We start from the raw sequence: 11,933 nt of genomic DNA, 5'->3' as shown, positions 1-11,933 counted from the left end.
ATTATAATATTCAAATATTTTTATTATTTGACATTCTTTTCTTGTGAGAATTTTTTTTTAATCTGAGAATTTTAACCAGGAATTCACGCTACCCATACCCCAAATTATAAAACAGATACATAATGAAATTAATTTAAAATGAGCATCCTAGATTCATGAAAACTAATTGTGCTAAAACTTCTCCCCCATCTGTGGAACATGTCAAAGGCAAGGAACGTGCACACACTTTGCAACAGAAGGAAACAGATGCAGAACTGCTCCATGTGTGTTGTTTAACACACGCCCATCTTATTCCAGGAGATTCATTGTTCACAGAGGCTGATGACAGACATATCACATAGTACTGACTGAATACTTTGACTATAAGATTACTTACAAATCTTTGTATTAAAATATATAAAATCCTGATGAAATACACCTCTAAATCTGAAAATTATAAATCAGGCAAGAAAATCATGCAAAAATAGCAGCCTTGCTCAAAAAGCAGGACACAAGAAAACCCACAAAAAATAAAATGCAATTTAATTGACTAACAGGTCATCAAACAAAACATGCAAAAGCTTCATAATACACAGCATTTGCACGGCTGCCATTTTTCTTGATTTTTACTGGGTCTAGGAGTTTTCTGTGACTCCCGATCTACAGTCGCTAGATTTGTTTCAGTGGAGACAAACTTCCACTGGGGAACTTCAAGTGAACACAGGGGAAACTACTACATCTCAGGTGCTAAGCCTTCACAGCTTAATTCCTTCCCTTGTGTACCTGTGCTATAAACAGGATGTCACAAAACAACAGAAGAACATGTGAAATTGCTTAAGCAGTCCTGAACGGACTTCCATAGGCTTTTCGAAAACTGGATTTTCTAAATTAAGCTATATGAAAGAGCTTTTTTGAAAATTATGAAGTCTCTGTATGTCTACTACTAAAAATAACCAACCAACCAGCCTGAAAAAACCCAAAGCACAGTTTCACCACTTTCCCCCAACCCCTCACTCTCCGTCTAAGGGGATTTACTTTTCTGGATTGTAAACAGATGCAGGTTAGGTACACCATAAAATACTGTGAATGAAGCTATTTTAACAGCTGTCAACTTGTCATTTATATTCATTAAGTACAAGCAATAAAATGCATTACCTCTCTGGTTTGATGCTCATTGACAGGCTGACTCCTTTGTGGAATCTTAAGCTGCTCTTCCAGCTTCTGTATCTCTTGCTGGAACACGTCTCTCTCGTGCTCTCGGTCAATTGCTTGCTCCTGAAAGTTAAGAAATTATAAGGATACACCATGTGATTTAAAAACTATCTAAATTAAGTATATTACTGTTTCTTATTTCTGTTAATGTAAGGCTGGTATCAGTATGTCAGTACTTTTAAGGTGGCAGAACCTCTTGCAACTGCCATTAACAAAAACTGTTTTCATCATTTGAGGCAACAAATGTCACTTTTTTCATTAAAAAATAAGGACAGCATAGATACTTCCAGTATTATTTTACAGAAATGATAATTTTGTTTCTTCTGTTCCAGATACACCACACAGATGGTAATAAGCCAATACTTCATGATTTTCTTTCCTAATGTTTGTCTTTGATATATGTAGCATAAATAGAAATTAAGAATAGAAATTCACTCTGTGTTAATACTGATGAGGAGCCAATAGGAAAAGAAAAAGTTGTTTGAATCCTGCATTCAGTTTTACTTTTGACTTTCTTATATCTCAGTCTGACATTTGGGAAATACATCTTTATATAGGAAATAATGCATAACTGGTAGTATCCAATGACACATCACCTTCAAATGCCACTTTGGTAAAGAGACAAACCTTGTCAGATGCATTAAAATAAACTACCTGGAGTATCTGATACAAAGAGGAATGCTCCTGTCTAGCAACAAAATATTTTCCAAAAATTCAAAAAACCAGAATAAAACAGCAACCTTTAAAAGTTGCAGATTTTAAAAACTCACCTGCTGTTTCAAGGAAACAGTAGAATTCTAATGCTGCCATTACAGCTACTCATCTCAGTAGTCTGTAATTCTGCAGTTCATGCTACTGATAATCTCAAACCATAATGCACTTATATGACTATGGGACTTGTAATAGCAAGTTTTACTTCTGAACCTTGTCCTATGATGACACACTAGTTTAAGTGAGAAAAAGAATTTGTATCCGTAGAAAATGAAAGAAAGCAAAAAAAAAAAATTGTCCTTAGAAGTATCTGTAAAGATCTCTCCTTTAATACCGCTTAGTAACGGATTATCCAAAGAAGGTGCCACAGGTTGTTATATCTATTATGTCAAAAATTATTCCACCCAGCTGCTGTCAGTTAGAGAGTTAATTGAGAAAGCACAGAAATAACAGTTTTCCCCCACCAGCAGCACAGGACACTTAATAGGAATAAAATGGGAAAAGAAGGAGGTGGGGAAGATGGTATCTGCTGAAAATGGGGTAGAGTCTAAAACAAAATTCCAGAGACAGCCTGAGGCAGGAAGAAGCTGGGTACAATAGAGGCAGCTCCCACTGTGGATGGGAACAAATACACATATAACTGGCTAGAAGATGTAGCTTAGTATCTGGAGGCAGATTCTTGGACACTATGAAGGAAGACTACAAAAGAAACTTGGAGAGGTTATGCTGTCCATTTCCAAGTACAAAGCAAGCTGAGCACTTAAATCACAGAACATAGAATGGCTGGGTTGGAAGGGACCTTTAAACGTCATCTGGTCCAACCACTTCTGAACAACCCCAACTCTTTCAGCCTTTCCTCACAGGAGAGGTGCTCCACTCCTTTGATCATTTTTGTGGCCCTCCTCTAGACCCGCTCAAACATGTCCATGTCTTTCCTGTGCTAGGGGCTCCAGAGCTGGACACAGTGCTCCAGATAGGGTCTAACAAGAGTGAAGTAAAAGGGCAGAATCACTTCGCTCAACCTGTTGGCTGCGCTTCTTTTGATGCAGCCCAGGATTTGGCTTTGTGGGTTGTGAACGCACATCACCACTCATGTCCAGCTTTGCATCCACCAATATACCCAAGTCATTCTCTGCAGGATGCTTTCAATCCCTTCATCCCCTAGTCTATATTGATACTAGGGATCGCCCTGACCCAGGTGCAGGACCTTGCACAGACTTTAGACTAAATCTATCAGACTTAATTGGAAAACATGGAAATCCCACAAACTGTTAAAAATGAAGGTCACAAAAATTTCTTTCCTCATTAATTTTAGATGTCTCCCATTATTTAAAACATCTAGAAAGCCTACTAAGTTATACTTAGAAATGTAGAGCAGTCCTAAGCAAGCATCTCAAATGAATTTTCAACTTTTAAAAAGGTAATTAAATTCTTAGGCTAGAACCTGTATCACCATTACTATTGTGTGCTGCTTTATGTTTGCTCAAAATCTGAAAAAAAAAATAAAATAAAAAAATCAGCATTTTCTGATGAAACAAACCTCAGTACAGGTGCTCACCACATTCATGAAACTAGCCTTTTACCATACTTACATCTAGAAATTTCCGTGTTTTGTCAAGTTGCTTCTCCAAAGCCTGGTTTTGCTGCTGTAAGTCCATTAGTTCTGCATTTTTTTCTTGCTCTAGCTCTATGAAACGATTGACCTGTTCTTCCAAGTCTATTTCCAAGACTTTCACTTGCTTCTGAAGGTCATCATGCTCTTTTTCAGCTTGACGCTGTACTTCAATTTTTTCTTTCATTAGCTTTTCTGTTTCCTCCAGCAATTCTGGTTATAATAAAAGCATCATTATTTTTAGATATGAATAGTTAGTTATGTTATGAAGCAAAACCACTCCCCAAGGTATCCACGCTGTACACTGCAGAAGGATGTGAACTGGTTTGGGTTTTTACTATTTTTCTTTTTTAGAAAACGTATTTTCTTCTAAGAAACAATCAACATAACTAATGCAAATTCATATTAAAATTAGTATCCTTTAGCTAATCTTCAGAGGACTGTTGGCAAAGCTGTATCAGATTACTTCCCTGTTTAAGTTTCATATAAATTAAATGGTCTTTGTAAAAGAAAATGCATGGGTTCAAACTAAAGCTAGATTCAGCACAGGGGTTAACAATGAAGTACAGAAAACCCAACCCTCTTCTCATCCCCAGCATCAGTAAAATCAAGACACTCCCAGTCTTTATCATTTAAGGTGATACATATAAATAATTCAAAGGAAATATTGAAGGACTTAGCCAGGTTGCTGGGCAGACAGAGAGGAAAATTACTGACCTGTAACTGGAGCTTTGTAAAATCAGTGACTGCATGGATGACCAATTTTGAGTCCTCATGACAAGGCTGGCAAGCATTTATAGCAAAGCCCCAAACCACTGCATTAAGACTCTTAAGCCACAGCCCATTGAAGTACATAATAAACTAACCGTACAAATTCCATGAGGTAAAATCCAAACTGTAAAGTGCAATTACATTTGGAGAATCTTTAAAACATGATTGATATTTAGACAGAAACAATACAATTTACTTTCACTACAGAAGATAGATCCTTTAGGCACCATCATCTTACATCATATTTAACCAATTCTCATTTCTAGGTGACCATTATATACCAATATAATCTAGTGTTTAGTTCTAATGAATGACTCAACTGTGTTTGGAAAGAAAAAGAAAAAAAAATGCTACAAAATATCCTTTCAATACTATCTATGTATCTGTAATTCATAGGTGAATAAGATGATGGTTATTCATGAATTTGTTTATTATGCTTAGAAATTATAAGAAATGTTGTTAGTGAAATGTAAAACTGAGCATGAAATACAACATCAAAGCTGCAGGCCAGTAAGAATTACAAGTAATGTCAGTAAGCCAAAAGCCCAATAATCCTGATTAACAATGTCAGTATGTGTAAATCTTCCACCCAGTTACAGATTGGCCATGCAACATACAAACACACCTGCTTGGGAAGCTGCATCGACTGCAGCATCTACTAGGCCTAGGAGAACAGAGAGAGAGAGAACAAAAAAAGAAGCAAAGTAATTCACATGCCAGCTACAGTTTTCTTGTGGTGCAACAATGTAAGAGAAAATGAAGCCAAAGATAGATGTGGCATTTAATGACAAAGCTGTTGAGATAACTTAGGGAATGTGGTAGGTTATTCTGTATGCATGATATAAGTACCTACACATATTTATAAAACTGTTTATCCTTACAGTTGTTACACATGAAAATAACTTTAAAATATTTAGAAATCTAAAACATAACCAGTAACTAAACTGGAATCATATAGACAAGGATCTTCTTTACTATAAAGTAGGAAGCAACAGGCTGTTCTTAAAATTTCATTGCTACACAAAGTGAACACAGAAAATTACAAATACACACCGAGATGTGTAATTTATAAAAACAGCAACATTACAAATTGCCATAGACTTTTAGAAATTAAATAAAACGGTAATTTCATCCTGCGATTTACAATGTAAGCACTGCAATCCCTGAAAGGTCAGTACTTCTTAAACACCATTGTTCTAATTTTCTTCCCCTCTTAAATATTAAATACTAACTGAAGTTATTAGTTTAAGGAACAATTAAAAGACACATTTACTTCATTAAGATAAATGCTTTTTTTCGAGTAAGCAGTTAGTTAGATTACATTGACAAGGTATTTATCTGGAATTTTCACCACCAATGCTGAAAGTTTTCATTACTGGAAGATAACAGGCTTTCCTTATCATGCTATTTTTGTGCCATTCTTCCTCCAAAGAGGAATTTGTTAGAAAAGTGTATCTTCTGTGTCTAAAATAAGTATGGCCATCACGTAGTTCAGTCATGTTCTGGGTAGGTATGCTTGCTTGTCTCTCCAGTATCACCAGAAAGTAATTAGCCCAGTATTTTTATTCATAGGTGCTAACTTCAAGATACTCCATCTCCAGCAATAATAGAAATAAAAGCAGATATTCAGAGGTATCAAGCTTTTTTGCTAGTTTAAAGAACAATTGTGACTGCTCAACACTGGAAAATTCAGTCTCTTTTTGTTTAAGTATCAAGAAAAGTTATCATGCTATCATTAGGCACCAGGTACTAAAATATCACATTTTGCCCTATCACCATTTTATTACTGATTACTAAAGGGAAGGGGGGGAACTCTCACCAAGATTACTTATTACTTTATTTGAAAGTATAAGAAAATCTCATAGAAAGATTGTGAGGAATACATACGCTGCTCTACTGGCCCCGCATCTGCTCTCATGGCGTCCTTCTGTCTGGAGAGTAACTCCTTTTCTTCCTGTATCTGCTGCTGCTCAGCCTCTAACTCCTGCAATTTGTTACCTGTACACAGTAGTTCTTGCTCAAGATGGTCAATTACATCTATTTTTTCCTGGAGTTGTTTTTCCAGAAATGCTTTTTCATCTGCATAACCATCAATGAGGCCTGTAGAACATAAATTTTGGGGCAGATTTAATAGACAATAAAGAAAAATTTGAATTTTTTGCATGCTAAAGTCACTAAAGAATTCTCACACAAATACATATGCATGGTAAATACTCAGCACTTGACAACTGCTACTCATGTCCTTCCTATTCTTCCATGATAAACAAATTATAGGAAGGATAGCAAAGACTGAATACAGCTTTTAATTTGTTCTCAGTGCAAGACCTCTAGAGCAAACAGGAAAGCCAAGGAAAAATAAGTGTGTAATAAACACACGAGAAATTAAGACATTTCAAATAAACTCAGGTGCCATTTTAGGTGCCTCCAGACATTAGTTTGACCTCAAACCACAGTTTCTGTAAGACCATGAGTCTCCTGTAAGTCAGGAATCCTACAGATGCCTCCAACACCATAAGGCACCAAAACTGCCCATAGGTGTTTACGTTTAGCACCTGAATCATGCCCAAAGGCCCTGTAACACCTGACATCTAAGAAACAATCTAATTTTTTTACTATTTATGTGCAAATTTTTCAGTAGCACAGAAAAATTTATCATCTTTTCAACAGTGAGTTTGGGTCACTACCTTCAGAATATGTCTTGTATGCTTCTAAAATTGCTTCACTGCCAAGTAGTTTATATAGGAATCTGAGCAGGAGGTCTGCTTTAGTTTTGTGAATGGTATTAGGGCAGCAAGAAATGGCACCATCTTGGAATGATACAGAATTGAGCACAAAACTAAAGACTAAGGAAAAACCAGGAAAATTTCCTTGAGGGCTGTACAAACTAAACTGAGATCCTGTACGGTGTTGGCTTCAGAAGATTCCTAGCAGTCCTTTCAGAAATGTCTAACCACAGGACACAACAGACATTATTACTGAGTGACAGAAGGTTCTGAATAGGTATCCCCGATCTCCACAGTAAGGTGTGTTCTGTCATGTCTGACACGGACAGTTCCCGAAGACAGACAGGACATCAGTCTAAACTTTCTCACACACACACCTATCTCACAGGCATCTTCTTAGTAAACCAACAGCATCTAAGTCACATTTTTTTCAATTTAAAACTATTTTCAATATGAAAGTACTTTATCAGTATAAATCTACAATATAGAGCCAGTATTAAAATAGATTTTACCCTGGTTTGAGAATATAGGAAAACTAAAGATTTTTTTATCAATGCGTACAAAGTAAGACCTCTGTGAGCACTTAGTTCTGTATCAGAGGAAAGCTATCAAGACAGAAATTAATTAACAGTGGTCACTGCATATACATTCTGAGAAACACAGGTCTGGTCCTCATGCATAGCAGTCATGCACTGTCGATCAATCTGTCTTTTCCCCAGCACAGAGTGGCATAGAGCGACTGGCTGATGAAACAAAAAATACTGAACTAGAAACATCATTAATAGCATTTCAAAAATTGGAGATAATACAAACTCTAGTAGTTAGTCCCACTGTATCAGATGCTGTTCACAATGAGTATGTAACAGACTGGAAGTTGAGAGGGGATTCCCAGGTTAAATGGAGTGTGCACACCCACCAAAAAGGGATGAACAACAAAAAGAAGTCCGCTAAGATCATGTGTTGTGGTATTTACTCCTGCCATTTTCTTTTCCTAAGAGATGTAATGCAAGTTGTCAGAGTTCAGTGAACAAATTGGCATTAGATTTTCTGTCACATTAGATAAGTCATATCTGACACCCCTAAAACACCAGGGGTTTGAAAATGTCTCAGCCGCAGCAGGTTTTGTGATAAGGAAGAAACGATCAAAAATGACACATTTTATCAAAAGAGAAGACAGAGTACCATCAGATGTATAATGAACTAAGACATTGTTCTGCACACCTATCTAAGGAATTTGGTAAGAGAATGTAGTTTGGCTTTGACAGAGTATGCTCACAACTCAGTTCAATGAGCAGAATAAAAATATAAAAAGAGCTCTAACAGCATTTTTGTTTTGTTTTATCAACACCATAAAAAAGGTGCCTATCATTTACAAGTGCATTAATTTCAGAAGTTCCCAGGAAAAAAGGGTGAAAAGAGATTTACTTAATTCAGGAGTTTATAAAGCACTAAAGCAACAAGAGGGACAGATTAGCTGCAAAAGACCGAACTGAATTAAATTTCTACATAAATCTGCACCTAACTTACTGCAACTGTTTAATATGTCTATCAAGGGCTAAAACTAACATCAAATTCTGTTGCTTATATTCATGAACTGAATCAACACAGCCAGTCCTGTCAAGTCTTATAAACAGACATTGCTATTTCTCTGGTTAAAAATAAATTAAAATTAAAAAGATTGCTTCCACTTCATATGCTTGCAAGTTTTTTCCCCAAATAAAATTTTATCAGATAAAATTCTGAGAGTGCTACATAGATCTCACTAGATTTTTGTGTTTAATACACTTTCATTGCTAGGAAAAAAAAACATATTTGACTCATCTGTTATATCTCCAAACCAATTCCATTCTTATGGAATATTGCAAGAATTTAATAAAATTTTACAGGTAAATTTTGTCTTCATTTACATATGGGCAATCCCATTATCTACGAACTGGCATCTAATAAGAGTTAGCAGTTTCTTTGCTGCTATTAGTTTGTTTGCATAAACAAACTTTATAACAGAGTGCATTGCTCAAAAGAAGAACCTAGTTAATTTTAGATCTTTTGCTTGTCTGGTGGTAATAGGATAAAAGTAATAATAAAAATATGAAAATAAAAATAAATAATAAGCAGGTCTTGTTCTGTGGGATGTCATCTTCAAATACAATTATGGATGCACATTTTGCAATAGTCCAGCACAAATGGAAATTCAACAACTTCAATTGAATTTCAATGGAAGTTCAAAAGTTCAACAACTCATCAAAGCAGCTACTCACCTTCAGCCTTACTAAGCTCCAAAGCCAACTGCTCTCTGGCTTTGGTTTCCTCATTAAGACGTTCTTGTAGTTCTTCCTGGTACTTGATGAATTCTGTGGCCTCTTGTTGCTTTTTGAAGGACTCTCGCATGAGCTCTGTCTGTGTGATCTTAGCATGTTCAAGCTACCACAGGGAAGAAATTACAGAAGTCAGATAAACCAAGGGTTTTCTGAGAAGTAACTATCATTCTTATTCAATGAACAGCTGCTCTACAATGTGATGAGAAGTCTCGCATAACTTCACTGGACATCTGGCAAGATCTTTACTGAATACACATTCACACACTACAACAGGAAGATTGACTCAGTACAAAAGTCTAAGCAAATAAGCTTTGTCAGTACAGTGAACTGAGTGAGCCATCTGGCTAAATCCGCATCTTTGTTCCGGCAATTCCTGGTTTATGAGCTTACACTAGATTCACCTTTATTTATGTATGAGTTTTGTGCTACATATGAATAAGCTACCCACCATATCTTTCTCCTTAAGGTGAAGATAAATTAGAACACCAGGAAAATGTGAACTTTGAATACACTGCTCTTTTCAACCCACAAGGCAGTGAACCAATGCTTCTTCCAGCTGTGTCCACCTCACAGAATTATTAAGGCTTTTTTTATTCTTCTCTGCTTGTCTGATGGGTTAATATGTAATGTGCACAGATGTAATAAAATACACAGATGTAGTGCAGTCCCACTACGTCACTAACCTAAACTGCTGGTAAACCAGGACTGAAGTGTGTAAAATTTCAAAAAGAATTAAAACGAGAATTACAAAAGCAAGAGTAAAGAAGGAACATTAGTCTAATATTACAAGTTTTATTACTCAAAATGTTCATGTAAGATAACAGCAAACTGGAGTCAATTATCAAGAAGATCTCTACTTCTCAACTATTAACTTTTACAGCTTACATCCACCCTCTTCAAGGGACACAAATACAAAAGGCCAGAGGTGAATCAGGCACGAGTTCTTAGTGTGACCTGTATTCAAAATAAGACAACTTATTTTGAATACGAACAACTTCAGAAAACAAAATAACACACATACCCTGTTTCTCTCCTTTTTTTTCTTTTCCAGTTTAATATAATATACATATGTCTGTGGCTTTGCTACAGTTTCTATAAGCATATTATTTCTCTCAATTTCTTAAAAAATAAAAGCTTTCTCACCATCTCCAGCTAAGTTCATGAGTACGATTAGCTTGTTTTAAAATCTCAAAAAAATGAGTTAGTAACATTTCACAGAACACTGCACACAAAAAAATCCAGTTATAAATAAAATTACACTTTGAAAAGAATGTCTGAATAGTCAATACATTCTCTTCTATAATACATTCAATTTAAATACTTGATTTCTTTACTACAGCATTCATTTTTAGATGGATGTCATTACCATGAACTATTTATTCTGACAGGAGTTAAAGAAAGGTATAAATACTGCAGTACACAGACAACCACAAGAATGGCTTACTCGAATGCATCAACTACTGCAATTAAAACTCAGAATACTATTAAAAATTATTCTCCACCTCTTTTCAGTAATAAAAACTCAAAGCAGTATTAAAAATATCAGAGGGCAAAACCAAAAAGAAGCAGAAACATGAACATGATTAATCAAGACAAAAATTTCATCACGGAATCACTGGAAGCCATTAGCAAGCCTGTGCTAGTTAATGTTAGTAGTCAGTGCAGGAAGCTATAAATGAACAATTTTAATGACTTCAGCCCCCCCCAAAGTAAATTATTCACAGTGAGAAAAATGTAATGTAATAAGTAACACCGAAGTGCTTTAAAAAGAGATCGAAAATCTCTGTAATTCAGTATAACTCTGTGTGTCTGCTATGTTTCTTTTGTTAGAAATTAACAGAGAGAATTGTATCATTAAAGCTTTTTAAGTACCCATTAAAAACTGTTTAGGAAAAGAGCCTGTCAGCAGTGCATAAAAACTTCAATGACAGAGACAATTTTAACTCAAATTTCACTGCATTCTCTTCTATTTAAGCTGGTTTAAAATACAATTCCTTTTCAAAACTTTTATACTTACTGAATAGGGAGGTGTAGGCAAGGAGATTTTAGAGACAACTTTTAAAATGTGCCCGTTCTTTTTGTGGCTGAAGTGAAAAATAGAAGTATTTACAACTACAGAATTATTCTCATCCAAGTGATCAGTGAAAGGAAAAGGATATGGCAAAGGCACACGAGATTCAACCTCGTATGTATCTTCTTCTTGGCCTTCAGTCCACAAACCACTAAACAGATTAGATGCCCAGTAGGTGCGGTATGAATCCATTCCAAAAAATATCGGTGTAGCTGTTTTCTCAACGGTCACATAGGTACTTTCAACTATCTAGGCTGCTTTTAGAAATTTCTAACAGGCATTTGTAATGGAACGCGTACATTTAACAGTCTGAAGACACATATCAGCGTTGCTGGTGACAAACCTACTCCGAATCAGCAGAAAGCCTCAGATCACACTCTCCAGCAGAGTAACTCAGGAGCAGAGTAATCCAAAAGAGAGAAAGGTGCAAGAAAGCTTCATATAGTCACTCCTAAGATCCTAGAGAAGTTTCACATGAAAAAGCAACAGAAATCTTCCAATAGAAGCTGGCAGGTAATTTCCAAGACAAGGAAGCA

The 11,933-nt window shown here is 35.8% G+C and overlaps 1 protein-coding gene across 1 annotated transcript; it reads right to left on the bottom strand.

The window, feature by feature from the left end:
* Positions 1 to 1,134: 1,134 nt before the first annotated feature.
* Positions 1,135 to 11,589, bottom strand: CCDC91 (coiled-coil domain containing 91; the record flags this gene model as incomplete). Its single annotated transcript, XM_010182357.1, has 6 exons — positions 11,344 to 11,589; positions 9,267 to 9,429; positions 6,173 to 6,385; positions 4,911 to 4,949; positions 3,495 to 3,727; positions 1,135 to 1,254 (listed from the first exon to the last, which is right to left on the bottom strand). Coding segments are annotated over exons 1-6 (1,014 nt in total), but the record flags the coding sequence as incomplete, so codon positions are not given.
* Between the last annotated feature and the right edge of the window lie 344 nt (positions 11,590 to 11,933).

This window comes from Mesitornis unicolor, unplaced genomic scaffold, assembly GCF_000695765.1.
Source record: "Mesitornis unicolor isolate BGI_N332 unplaced genomic scaffold, ASM69576v1 scaffold15084, whole genome shotgun sequence".
Taxonomy (NCBI): Eukaryota; Metazoa; Chordata; class Aves; order Mesitornithiformes; family Mesitornithidae; genus Mesitornis; species Mesitornis unicolor.
The sequence above is the reverse complement of the archived record's forward strand: the minus strand, read 5'-3'. Positions and strand labels throughout refer to the sequence as shown.